The 14,835-nt window shown below is 40.3% G+C and overlaps 1 protein-coding gene across 7 annotated transcripts in view; it reads right to left on the reverse strand.

Moving 5' to 3' along the window:
- Positions 1-14,835, reverse strand: part of TPK1 (thiamin pyrophosphokinase 1) — a 313,127-nt gene that overhangs the window by 180,788 nt on the left and 117,504 nt on the right. For all 7 annotated transcript variants that reach the window (XM_055708511.1, XM_055708515.1, XM_055708509.1 and 4 more), the window contains one exon: positions 12,643-12,712. In XM_055708511.1, the coding sequence (XP_055564486.1) occupies positions 12,643-12,712 (70 nt within the window). The remainder of the gene's footprint in view (positions 1-12,642; positions 12,713-14,835) is intronic.

The raw sequence follows: 14,835 nt of genomic DNA on the forward strand, positions 1-14,835 counted from the left end.
TCCACTTTTAACCACTGCCATTGCTACCCACTCTGTCAGGTTTTTGTACATCAAGAGCTCTAAAAATATACCTTTGCTAACCTGCTGATGCTTATCAAGCTTCTTCACTAGCATCGTATGAGCTCTCTCCACACTAATGAGTTAATCCACTGCCTTCACTTAGACAGTCATTCTTCTTTATATAGAACGCTTATAATGAATAAATGAAGGGGAACAGCTATATGATTATTTACTGCTTCTATTCTTTTCCATATGCCAGGCACCTTTTACATGGAGATTAAAATACTTAAAGACACACTGTAGGAAATACAGAGCAAACTGCCATGTGTATTCTGTCTGATCCACAACATCTTACCTACACGTTCCCATGAGCCACATGATGTGATACCCTGAATGGGCCACTCAGCTTACTTTCAAAAAGAAACAAGAAACTTATTCCAGCTGGAGTTTCTTAACAACCAGGGAAAGCCAGGCAGTTTGAGAGTCAAGCAGCTCGCGTAGGTGGGATATCCCTCAAGAGTTACTAGTCCAAGAACAAGTTATTGCTGTAGCATGAATTTCATTCCTGGTGTTACTGCTTCCAAAGACTATTCTAAATATTTTGATCACTGCGTGGGCACCGCAGAGTAATCCCAAACACAATAGGCAGTAACAATTTCCAACTATTGCCAATGCTGGCTTCAAATCTGAAATCAGGGTAATAGATGCTCAAACACTATTTACACAGCTAGAAGCTGTTGAGGGTTTTTTGTTTGTTTGTTAACCACAAGGGATAAAAATGGATTACATCCCTGTCTCTGGAAGACTTGGGTACTGACAAAGTTGCAGTGAGAGTCTCACTCTTGCTCCTCCCGTTTCACAGGCTGTTGGAACAGTACCAGGTTGCTGGAAACATAAGACCCAGCTGTGGCAGTTTCCCTGCTTGTACTCACCATGGAGAAGTGATGCACCACGTAAGTCATTAATTATATTGCAAGAATTCAGGGCTACGTATGGAGAGAGTGTAATTGCTTAGCCATCTAGAGGTTAATCCCTTCCCAATTAAGTCAACAGAAGATCCTGAATCTGTACAAAAGGTGATTTGGGTCACTATTTGGCAAGCACAGGCCTTATCTATTCCTGTGTTGTGTTGTGACATTGAAGAAGAGAAACTAAGTAACACAAAAAAGAAATAAAAAAGAAAGAAAAAAAAAAGTCTGTGTTAAAAGCTCTGCCAAAGTTACTGTGAACGAGTTGCAGTCTCCCATTCACCGCGTGCGTTTCAAAATCCAAAAAAAACCCAAAACCTAATTTCTAGCAGAATCTGCAGGTAGTGTGCCCACAGAGACAGATGGTTTGCTTTTTTGCTCTCTAGAATAAAATACAAATTTAAACAACGCTGAGTTGTATTCATTCTCAAGTTTTCTTTGTTTGACTTTTTTATTTTGCAGTCAACTTAGTTCAATATTCATTGCTACTCAAAGGCATAAACCAGGACATCAGCCAAACCCCACTAAAAGCTGTGAGTTTTTTACTTGAATGCATCTCTTCCTTGGTCCATTTTCAATACTTTATACAGTTACATGCATATGTACCTATTTGAGCTAAAAAGAATTACTGTGGGACAAATATATCTTTATTCTGAATTTGTTCATGATCAGACTGTCTCACACCAGACAGGTAATTTGATGGTATTCTGAAACTGTCATCTAACCCTTCATCTACTGCTCTGTTCTCTTTCTTATCTCTCCAAAGTTCACTCTTCTAGGCGTATCTGTGCAGTGCTGATCTATTCTCAGGGTGCTTATGTGTACACAAGTGCTTACAAAAAGATAAGTGAGATGGAAAGTATTTGCAAGTAGAGGCATTGCCAATGGCATACAGAACAAGCTCACTCTGGTATCAGAAACCATTCTATTACCTTAGCGCGTGCCTCAGCCCAACCACTCTCCATTTCTTAGCTGAGCTAACGAGCTAGAGCTGAATGAGATACTGATACTGGTCCAGAGTTCTCCAGAGACCCCAGAATCAGTTTGCAGGTAAACTCTAGACTTGCTTGTACAGAACGTCTCACACAGGCAGAGAAGCATCATAAGACAAGCCCAGTGGACCTTCACTGATATCCATTTAGGACCCTCTGTAACCTTGGATCCAACCTACCTTACCAGTTTCACATCCTAACACATGATCAGATGTCATTCTACCCAGTTTTTTGGGATGGGTAGGCAAGATATTTCTGTGCAGCTTATGCCATTTCCAGCTGCCCTCTGTATTTTCACTTGTTACCCCAAAAGATCTTTCTTCCCTTGCCCAAAATGTTCTGCAACTTTAGAATTTTCTACATTTCTTTATAACTGACATTCACTATGGTTTTCAGGTACATTGCCTAATACTCTTTGAGAATAAAGTCTGTATGCAAGATGGAGACAGAAAAGTATCTCTTTTTTTAAAAATACAACCACATAAAGGCATTTTCTCCCCCATTTTGCAAAAATAAAACCCAGAGTGATACCTAAATAAGGTAGGTAGTATGTTGCTTGTAGAGGAGTGTGCACACCCAGGAGTGTGATTTTTATATGAACAATGAGTTGAAGCAGAAGATTTTAGTTTCTCTGAATATAAATGTATCCAAAAGCAGCTTTGGAGGTACCACTGTACACCTTATCCACATGCTTGTGCAAATTATTTCTGGAAGCAGAACAAAACTGGCTCTACCATGTTTCAGGGCTCTAACTTTTTACCAAGGACTAATCCTTGTGTCTTCAATTTGTAGAGCTGCTTGGCAACTTCACCTAGTCCAACTGATTCATTGATGCTCAACCCTTCATGTGGATGGCTTTGCAACTGGTTTTGCAGTTTTCGCTCCGTGGCTTATCCTTGTCAGAAGAGGCACAAAGTACTCATCACTTGGCCGTAAAGAGTTAATTTATTAACTGCTCTAATTTATCAACTGTAACAAGTAGCCTTGGTGGTAGTTTGAGAATGCAGTTCATTGTTCTTGATAGCATTTTCTGTGAAAACAACTGTGGCACAAAACGTTTTAAAATGAAAAGCTGTAAGAGCCCACTTGTAAAATGGAAACACTCTTGGAATAAAATTAGATTTAAAAACAAATCTTAGCAGAAGAACTAGGAAAAATAGTTTAAAGATAAATGGATTTATATTTTAAAGTTTTACTTCTCATTATATTCTATAATGCACAAAGTCTCCCATTCACAAGCTACTGGCTTCACTACCACTAAATTTAAACAGATTTGAAGTACACAATCATCTGTTCTCAAAATAAAGGTGCCCATTTGAATGCAAATTGTTAAAAGTCAGAAATTCTGGCTTTCACATCGTTATAAAAAGACAGCAGAGTTTACTGAAGAAAGAGAATAAGAAAGAAAACCAAGAAATAAACATCCAGAAGATGTTTACGCTCCAACAATCACTAATAAGTTTACTGAAAGAACATTTTAGAGACAGCAAAACCTAATCTGAATAATTTATCTATGGGTGTTATTTGTGTTCCATCGCATTAAGTAATATTGTGTAATTTGAAGTCACCTGGAAGGGACTATACCCTCTCTCTCCAGGAATTTTCTAGACTGTGAAAAAAAGCAGCCAAAAAGGTGAACAGGTACTAGTTATCCTTCCCTAAATCTCTGTGAAGGGCAACAGTTCAGATCGGTCAACTTCAAGGTTAGTTATTAACATACGTTCATTTTAAGGCATCGATAGCACATGTATTTCTGTGCTCCCAGACTGAACACTGAACTTGACATACTGCGTCTTAACAGAGCTTCTTTCAAACCTAAGATCGCGATCGCTCTTGTCACGTTCAATGCAAAGTTGGTATTTTAAATTACAAATGACAAGTACGATTGCAGCAAAGTCCCACGCTGGTTTGCGACTTGGAAAAACTTTCTGGTTTTGCTTTGTTTCAGCCACAGGAAAACTGCCACCTCCTCCACCTCCCCGGCCCACCCCAAATGCTTGTAAAAAGTACTGCTCCATAAAAGCAAGCATTGCCTGCCTAATCCTTCATTTCTATTGATATTCAGAGATCCAAAAGAAACACAGGCAGGCATTTCACCCCAATACTACACACAGAGCCAGCCTTCCCTGGATCCCAAGAATTACTCCTTAGGCACAATGAACCAAAACACTATAAAGTGCAGAGTGCTCTCAGGCCAGCTCAGGACTCTTTCCCAAGCTGCTTTTTCCAGCTGTGACTCAATGCACAGATATTTTATCACTACAAAGTCCTAACTTCCAGCATCGGGGTGGCCATAAATGATTTTACCATGTCATAAAGCTAGAAATCACCCAGATGGCGATGACATTCCTCCACTTACAGTACACCAGGGGCACAGACACAGCTATTTGAAGAAGCAGCTGAAACAATACAAACCCTCTGATTGAGAGACCTGGGATTAACTGAAAGAGTCCCTATATTCTCCTTTCCTCAGCCACTTTTTTTTTTCTCCTAGTTTTTTTTTCCAGAATTACTGTTCTGGACAAACTGTGACCCTTTATTTTCCTGGTTGGCAATTATAACTTGGCTTATGGTGCTCTTGCTGGGGCAGCACAGTTTTATGGGCAGAGCACCTCACTGGCAGCCAGGAGACCTGGCTTCTAAGTCAAACTGTCCATCTGTTTTGTATTTGCTTATCACTCTGTCTCACCAGACTTTTATCCGGGTCCTTCCCATCTACTCTTTAACATGATTAGGATCATTCCAGAAAAGCTGAGTCTCACACTTACATCTGTGGAGCTAAAACAACAGGGTCTTAATGCTGTCTTTGAATGTCTTGAGGTATCAAACAAACAAACAAACCAAAAAAAGGTAAAAAAAAAAAAAGAAATTCTGTGGATTTACACTAAAACATGCAGGTACCTGGAGCATGCATGGAGATCAAGTCTGCCTCAACCTAGGACCTACTACTCCTTATTAAATACCAATTCCAGGAGGAATGATAGCTGGCCCTTTTATAGCCACAGCTCTTAGCAAGGAAATATCAGAAAACCATGAGACCACACGAACGAGAACAGCATTTGAGCCCTTCTTAAGGGCTATTTGCCCCCATGTTAAAGGTGACTAACTGAGAATCTCAGATGATTTGGTAACTCATTGGATGACTTTGAACAAACTGGGAACAAAACAAGTGTCTTGATTCCTAGCTCTCCACTTTAACCAGCAGACATCCTCCTCTGGATGAAACCTGGTGTATGTACCTCTGCCGCTTCTGAAGCGCATCCAGAAGTTCTGCCTAAGAGGGCTTTTCTTTTTCACTCTTCTCCCGTAAAGCATGGTCCTGTACTAAGGCAGTAACTTACTCTCAGTGTCTCCTGAAATAAAAGCAGCAAGGTACATCTGCATATATGCACACAGGTGTACCTCAGCCATTTCATAGCTTCTGTAAGAGTATGAGACTAAGCCTTCTTTCCAAGAGAGCTCTGACCTTCAGGAGTCAGAACAACAGACCACACTGTCACCTCCCATCATTATTAGTTCTAAATATTACTATTATTCTACAATTTCCATCTTGACTAGCAAAAGCAACGTAAATTCAACATAAAGAGCAACTTAACTAAATTCTGCTAATATTTATAAGCCCATTTATCTTTTTTTTAAAAAAAATAGATTATATGATCTGCTGTTTGTTTTCAGGTTGAGGTGATGTTGGAAAAGCCCATGTCCATTTTCTCTTATGGTTTATGGAATACAGTAGTAACTACAATTAGAAGCACCTCCAACCAAACCCAGCTGTAAAATAGCTTTTGCAGCTGGTTTCTGGCGTCTCCTTCAAAATGTATCTCCGCTTTGTGTGATCTGCAAAGCACAGTACTTCTACACCTCCTAAAATTCTCAAGTGAATCCGAACCATGGCTATGTAACTCCAAGATTTTTTCCTTCATAGAAGCTGATGACTAACTATGCTGATGTCTAAGCAGAAACAAAGCACTATAGTGACTTAGCCAATAACTCCAGAACAATACATAGTCCTGGTCCGCCTTTATATTGCTCTTTAATATCAAGAAGAACCTGGCAGTAAAAAAAACAAACAACAAAAAACCCAAAAAACCCCACCAATGATTTTCACCCCTTGTCATTTCTGGGAGTGTTGATTCAGAGACCAAACAAGCTGGATATGCCTAGCGATGTTATTGCTCGAGTACTTCCAGGGAACACCGCCCAACAGGGGAGGCTAATTGTGGTTGAAATTGAGGACTGAATCTATGAATATCTCTTGATATTCAGCTCACCATAGTTTCTGAAAAAAAACTTTGAATTATATTTACAGTGCATAGTTACCGGAATAAAAATGTATTTGAAAATGTAATCTAGTGAATGTAATTAATTGAAGAAATAAATTAAAAAAGCCAAAAACTAGATGACCTTAATGTACCTTGAGAATTTCCCATCTGTACTACTGAAACAAACACCTTATGCAACTCCAAATCGATTCATCTTTTCAAACACTGAGAGATAAGTTGTTCTGGTTTCTTGAAATTTGTTGGTGCCTGGCTATTTTCTAAAGTAAAGTAGGATTTAAAAATGGACCACAAGTCAGGTATTTCCTAAAGGAGCCAACTGTGGGTAAGGATGGGTTTTCTGAACAGTCCTGCAGAATTTATTAGGATAAACTCAAGATCTTGATTTTGATCTTTAAACACTGCTACAATTTTTAGGTCAGGCAAAAACGTCTGATGTAAAAGATTTCCTTAAGCCATTTGACAAATAAAGTACTGCCTCAGCTTTCAACCTTCTTGGCTTTCAGACTGTAATCCCTCAATTCAAAGAACTCTTCACCACCAGCAGCAATGAGAAAGCCATTTCAAATAGCTTTGACCACACGGTTTCAGAGGCCAATTATTTTTTTTTAAACGTTACTGAAACATATCCTTATATCAACATTAATAAAGCAAAAACTTCACATGTATAACTATCTGACATCCTCCCCAAAATGTACAATGAACTGATTTTAAAGACACGGAAAGACCACTGTACTCTTCCGGTATAACTCTACACTCAGAAAATCTCATTCAATGTTTTTCTGCATCAGTGCTCTAAATTTTTCCTGAATATAAGATGGCTTAAAAACAATATCTCGTTTAATCTGAAGAGTTCAAGCAAAGAATTCCTCTCAACCCTACATTAAGCTACATCAATGGCTAATTACCTTCATAAGTACCCTATTTCTAATCCAATATGGAACACAGTGAAGTATATATTAATTTCTCACTCTATAATCCTATTAGGGACCCACTTTTCCATGAGTAGAAGGTTATTCAGGAAATAAGACAAATGATCTCATTTTACATATGGGTATTGCTAGGTGTTGCCCCACTGTTTCTTTTTTGATGATCCTGACAATGCAGACAGTGGTTTCTAAGATTATAACTTACACTGAATTTGCCTAAAGAGCCAACTGAAGTAGCCAACAAAAGGAAGAAAGGACAGCTGGTGCATTAGCCCTAATAACCCTCACTAATTGCCAGAAGGCTCACATGAAGCCATCAAAATATACAGACAGCTCCACTATGAGTTATCTTTCCATCTTTCACGCAAGAAAATATGTGACTATTTCTCCTCGTGGAAGTTACACTAGCTTAGTCTTCCTGCTCAGAGGTTAAGCCTATTGCTTCCTTTTCAAACCTCTGAGGCAAAACAAAGCCCTGGAGAATGCATGCAGCATGAGGAAAACCATGATGAGTTAGAGACCTGTGTGCAGTTGCAGAGCTACAATCGTGTTGGCATCGCGGAAAGATGGATGGAATCTTGCAATGAGAGGATGAAGGCTCTTTAGGAGGGAAAGGCTGGGAAGATGGACTGAGAAGGAGTTGCCTGTTATGTGTGAGCAGCTGGAACACATGGAGCTCTGCCTGGGGGTGGATTAAATTAGGCAAGCTAAAGCCCAAATAGAGCTAAATCCAGCCAGGGATGTCAAAGACAACATGAAGAGCTTCGATATGTGTATAGGTGACAACAAGAAGACTTAAAAATATGTGGGTGCACTGCTTAATAAGACAGGGGGCCTGGCTACCCAGAGCATGGAAGAGGCTGAGGCACCAAATGCCACCTTTGCCTCAGGCTTTGCTCACCAGACCAGCCCTCAGGATTCCCAGGTACCACAGACCAGGGCAAAGAGTGCAGCAAGGAAAATGCATTCTTGGTGGTAAAGAACTGGGTCAGGGAACACTTAAGCAAAACGGACACACAGAAGTCCATGCACCCAGACGGGATGCAGACACAGGTGCTGAAGGAGGTGGCTGATGTCATTGCAAGGCCACCCTTGATAATCTTTGATCAATCTTGGTGACTGGCAGAAGGGCCTGAAGACTGGAGGAAAACAAGTGTCATTCCCGTCTTCAGGAAGTGCAAGAAGGAAGGCTCAGAGAACTACAGGCTGCTCAGCCTCACCTCAGTCCCTGGGAAGGTGATGGAACAGCTCACCCTGGGAACCATTTCCAGGCACGTGAAGTACAAGAAACTCCTCAGGAGTAGTCAGCACTGAAAAGTTTGTGATATGTCTAAATTTATTCATTGCTACTTACAGGTACAAAACTCAGTAAGCGTAAGCTCTAAAATCTGTACAATTAAGACTCCTATTTTCCTCTTCAGCTTTTCAACACAGACTAGGACACAGAAGGGTTTGTTAAATCCAAGTTATAGTAGTAACATCACTTTGTACAACCAATACCCTCGATTCATTCTGACTAAACAGCTTATTTAAATCCTTGGGGGGGGAAACAGTGTCGCCTAAAGACAAAATTAATGTAGCAATCTGTATTCCTAAATATAAGTTGCTTTGAAGACTTTTTTGAGGTCTGTGCTTGAAATTTAGCAGCTACGTCAACCAGAAACATTTACAAAATTTGTTTCTGATGTTCAAACACAGAATCAGAGCTTCTTGGATGCCTCTGCATGCCCAGTTCAGAGGAGAATTACACAGCAGCAACTACATTTTTGTGCATCACCCAAGTTCACCTCATGGATGTTTTATACATAGAAAATGCTACACGAATATACACCACCATTTTTCAGTTTCACTGCTACTCCTCCACTTTATGCAGCTCACAGAAAGAAACTAGAAAGGTAGTGACAGTGATGTTCTTAGTAACTGTAGGCAACCCACCTCCTGTCATACAGTAAGTCTGATATACTGAAATACTAAACAGAACCCCAGAAACCCGGTGGTTTTTTTATGAAAGGATTATCCTCCTTCTTGTAGAGCTCACTGCTCTCCTCTTTAGCCTGAAACTCTTAATGCTGCAAAACCTGGGTACACGATGGATTTGACCTCTCTCTGGAAAATAGCATCTGAGACACAAGGACTAATGATTGTTTTTACAAGTGCCAATACAATGATAGTTTTCGATGTATCTTCACCTTCATATACCCCAAAGCCAGTGACACACAGGTTAATCGATGCCTTAAGATTTAATCAGAAAGTGTTGAGAAAGAAGTTGCCGTAGTGTGATACAGATAAGCAACAACCTAACTGTGAAGTGGGTAACAGTGCTTGATAGTGATTCAAGGAAATATATAACAGGATAGGCAAGGCAGACAGAACGAGGCAAAGCAAAAAAATCCCATAAAGATCAGTAACTCACCTTTAACTCTGATTAGCTGCAAATGTTTAGCAATCAAGAATGGTTCAGCAATCCTTATTTCTAAGTGGGAACTGATGTTAACAAAGGAAAACCACAGTCTTAAGAAAAATAACCTTTCAGGGCTGTAGAGCCAGGGAAAGAAAAGCAACAGGTCACGGGAGTCCATCCCATCTGCCCTGCTGCCTTTCCCAACACTCAGAGTTCCCAAGGACAGGCCTCCCAAAGGAAAAGTTATCCTGCCCTTTTGGTTACTCTTCTACCCCTACTGCTCTAGAAGGCAATTTGTTTTAATGAAAAAATATGAAAAAGCAATGAAAAAAATAAATAAATTACAATTTCTCCTTATTACTAGTTACAAAAATGATGGGTTTTCTTGGGTTTGATTGTTTTTAAACAAGAATAACTGCAATTCAGATTTGTTGAGCTAGTTGTCACAAAAACTTATGGGAAAACCAACCAAACACATCATAAAAATGGCACCACACAGATGAAGACATACAACATCTTACATACATTAAACTCATCAACCGAGGTCACGTTGCTAAGCCAGCCTGAGCAGTACCATAGGGAGGAAGGTGAGAGCTTCCTTTGCTTAATGGGAACACGTGAACCACTCAGGCACACAAATAAGTCAAGAAACTGATGGAGGCAGGAGATGGGCCCCCCTGAACCTGCTCTTGCTGCTTTTCATTCAACAGCATAGGTCGACTGAACACGAGAAGCAAGTTAAAGAAGTGCTCGGCACTGGGTAAGTCTCCTGTAGAGCATCTTGCCAGCTTCAGCCACAGCACTTTAAGATACAGTTTGGAACTAAACGAAGAGAGGTCAATAAGAGCAATAAGAAAAGATGACCAATAAGAAAGAACAAACAAGCTGGGCGTATTTTAGCCTAAAGCTGAGGAAGCTGGATGTGATGGGCTTCCTCCCTTTAAGAGCCAGCTAACGAGGTATGCATAAAGTATGGTTTGTCTCCACTTTAAAGCAGAGGAAAAGAAGGATGGATTTCTTGAAGTCATTTCCAGCCCTATGTTTTTCTAGGATTTGGAAATAGACCCTTCAAAATAGCAACAACTACTTCACTTGTCTCCAAAGGAAGACACCCCTGTAACAGTCCCCTGTTCCAAGCTGTCCTTTCCCAAGAATGGTATTTATTCCCATTCTGTAAGACTATTCACACACTTTGGTGTCACTGAGAATCAAGCCCAAAATATCAATCAAGTTCTTTATTTCTAGAAAGACTGTAACATCCAAGAGATATAAATAAAGGACTATAGTTTTTACATTTTGATACAACACAACTAGATATCAGGGCTTTGAATAAAATAGAGTTTAAAACAGAAGGTTAAGACAGCATTAAAAAATGATTAGCATATCAGTAGAGTCTGAGCAGACAGCTCTTTAATAACACTGGACAGGGAATTTAAGGGAAAATACTTCAGAGAAGTAAATGAATATTCTTCCCAGCAGAATGATTTCTTTAAAGACAAAAATCAAAATTATGCAGGTCTTTTTTTTTTTTTTTTTTTGTCAAACGAATCACTTTGAAGGTAAAATATACCTACCCAAAGCAATTAAGATAAGAAGAAGAAAGATAGAGAAAAAGAGTACTCCAAGGGCCAAGTATGTAAGACTGAAAGAACTATTCAGTCAATGTATAATCATCCAGTTTCCCCTGAATTATATTTATTTAATAAGAACATAAAGGTGTGCAGAAGAGATGAATGGGTTACAGGAGAAGGTAAAATGAAAGATGTAAAATGTTGTTCTCCAGGAAGCATCACTGTTATCAAAGAGAACTGCTTGCTGCAAATCAAACAGATTTCTGTTTGAATTCAAGATTAAGTTGTGAATGGCTCTGTGAGCAACTACTAGGAGAAGAGAAATAGAAGAGTACAGAAGGGATACTCCTAAAACAGTTAGTAGTGCCTGACAGACTCTAGTCTTGGTTTTAAGCAGTTGTAGATCTCAGCCATCAACCTTCTCACAGGTGACAAAGGAAGAAATTTTAAGTCAACTTGCACTTTAAGAGTACAGTCTTCCTCTCCAACTTTGGTCTTTATTCTGAAGGGCAGGAGGAAACCAAGCTTCCCCTGGTCTCCATCATACACTTTGCCATGAGAGAAAACACAAAATATGTATCAGATTTCGATGTACAAACAAAACTATTCATAAGTTTCTAAGTTCTGCCAAATACCTGTCTCATTCCTTTCCCCTCAGAGTCAGCTTTATTAATTTATTTGCTTTTATTAAACTATCTCTTTATGAATTCTTGATCAAAACAACTGAAAATACTAAAGACAAGCAGAAAGGATCATTAGTAACAGATTACACAGCATTCCATGGTTCCGCTGCAAAAATGAGAAAGCACTTGAATGCAGTATTTTGCATCACAACCCCAGCTCAACAGTTCTGGGGCAGAAAACGGGTATTTTACGATTTCATGTGTCATTACAGAAAACAAGAACATATTCTCCTTTTAGTCATATTTCCTCACCTCGCATATACATTTATAGACACTTCTGTACTTGCCTTTGGTCACCTGTGACACCCTGATGCTAATATAGAAATAATTAAAAAAAGAAAAATAGACTTTTTATTTTATTACCCATCTCACTTCAGAAAGAAAACAGATTTCCTCTAAGGCCTCACAGGAAGAATGAAGAGGACATACTTTATTTCAGCTCCTGGTGAGAGGCATCAGATGTTCCTCCAGTCAACCCTTGCAAGGGTAACAGCAAGTTTTTTCAGAGGCTGCATCAAAGGCACGGATACATAAAATAAGACAGACTGAGAGCAGAGCTTTCAAGAGGAAAAAAGGCCAGTTGGCTTAAGAAAAAAATGTATTTCAGGCTACCTATGTGTTTTTAAACATTGTAGTTGGATAGGAAAATTAAAAGTAATGTAGGGAAAATTAATATGCTACCTGCCACAGTTTGTGAGGGTACTATACACAGAGCAGGCAGCTACCTCAGTAACAGAACAAACAGATCTTGTTCCTCCATGTTTTACTTTCATTGAGAAGAGATGACTTCAATGACTTGAAGTTTATTGTTCACATACCTGTCCTGGCTTCCTTCCATGATGTGATAGAGCCGATTGGCACCTCCATCAGCACAAGCTCTCAGTGCAGCTGCAAGTAAAGAAACATAACATCAATTTATTGGCATTATAAACAAAACCCACAACCAGTTACTCCATTAATGACATTTCTGTGTAAATCCTGTTGTTCCTTGCAGCATAGGGCATAAACTTGAGATGTTATATGGCTTTTAGCTTCCTATACTTGACTATTTCCCTTGATTCTCTAAACAGACGTTTGAATTGGTTTTATCAAACCAGTGCCAATCTTCACCTCATCGTGCTACTGTCCTTTCCAAATAGCTTATTTCTGTCTATCCTAACCTTCTGACCAGTCATCTTAAACTATACATGGGGGGCAAGAATTCAAGCCCTGAAAAGGGCCCATCCTCCATGCACGGGCATCTACTTGTCTGAACAAGTGAGAACTTGCGCCTTAAACCTAACCATCTTCTCACCCAGGCAAAAAGTTCACGGTGGCAGCTCTATAATGACCGGCACAAAAACTAGGAGAAAAAAATATAGTTAGGTGTGACAATATGTTTTTTCCCTCCCCCTCCCCCCCGACACAAAAATGATACTACTACAATTCCTATGCTGTCCCACAGACTGTTTGAATGGGGTTAGGTCTTGGCTTTAAATCTTGAACTATTCTGGTACAAAAGGGAAGAACCACAATCATTTCCAGTGCTTCCACATAACTGGGGGACTGCAAAGGGCATGTGGCACTAATTCCAATTGATTTAAACAAGCACAGACACGCTGTTCTCTTGTGATGCCTTTGTTTATACAGACTAAAGTCAGAGAAAAGAGAGAAGTCTAATGCTATTATTACAAAATCAGACATAAATTGGTATATTTTATTCATAAGCATCCATATTAATCATCATTTAACTAACACACAGTTCTTTAATGAGATTTTTAAGCTATGATAAGCTATTAAAGATTGAAAATGACCGTCTTGTCTTAGTAGTCCCTATCAGTTTTGCTCAGAGATGCACAAGTCAGATAACTGCAGCACACGAGACAAAAGAAGCTGTTGCTTCTACACTGGAGCAGCGCATCCCTTCCAGGTCTGCAGGCAAAGCAGGACCAACAGGGCTGAAAGTCAGAGGATCAGGGAGGGAGGGCAGGGGATGACATGACAAAGAAAAGGCACAGACTGCTTTGCGAAAAAAAGGTATAAACAATCAGATCAGGCACTTCCTGCTGCTGAGAATCCAATTTTCAGCTACAGCTGCTTTGCTTTGGTGTTTATTTCTTAGTCTGAACCACCTGTCAGCAGTGATACAAACCTACGTCTTTTCCCTTTTTGGCACTCATTAGCCAGGCAAGCCACCTCTCCCGCTAGCTTCGCCATCAACTTAGCCAGCCCATACAAACTGGGACAACAAAGCTCATCTCCATACCTGCTCTCATCTTTAAGCTATTCTTTCTTATTTGGCTACCGAACTCCCACCACAGGGAATGTTCTGTAGATGTATATCCAGCATGCAGTACCACGCGACCTCAGATGAGGCTTTTTGAGAAAAAAGGAAGCAAGCAGGGCAGCACAAAAGCTACCAGCTCATCACAGGGTAGATTTGGCTACAGCAGCTTTTTTCTTGCAGGTTGCAAGAACATGAAGGGCAGAACTAGCACTGCACTCAGTACCTCTTCTAGCCCTGCTCCTGCCCCCGTGACCCCCAGTTTCTCTTGCCCACAGTATCACAGGACCCACTATGGTAAGCCCTACCTTTCTCAGCCTTCTTGTGCAGGCCATGCTCTTCCCTCTCTCCTTATTCAACTTTGACGACTCCTTCCAGCCACCATCCAAACCCATATTAAATAGCCAAGGTCAAGCAAATCTGATCTGCACCAATCTTACTAGGTGAGATCATTTCTAATTTATGGCAGCTATAGGAAGCTTCCCACAGTGATTCACTGCTCAAGGCTCTTGCCAGGTTCCTCATCCATCCTGATGGATACAGACTCACAGAACAGTTCAGGTTGGAAGGAATTGTAAAGACGAGCTAGTTCCTACCCCCTGTCATGGGGGGGGGACACACCAGCCACCAGCCCAGGCTGCTCCCAACCCCGTCCAACCTGGCCTTGGGCACTGCCAGGGATGGGGCACCCACAGCTGCTCTGGGCAGCCTATGCTAGTACCTCACCGCCCCCTCAATGAAGAACAAC

This window comes from Falco cherrug, chromosome 4 (assembly GCF_023634085.1).
Source record: "Falco cherrug isolate bFalChe1 chromosome 4, bFalChe1.pri, whole genome shotgun sequence".
In the NCBI taxonomy this organism is placed as follows: domain Eukaryota; kingdom Metazoa; phylum Chordata; class Aves; order Falconiformes; family Falconidae; genus Falco; species Falco cherrug.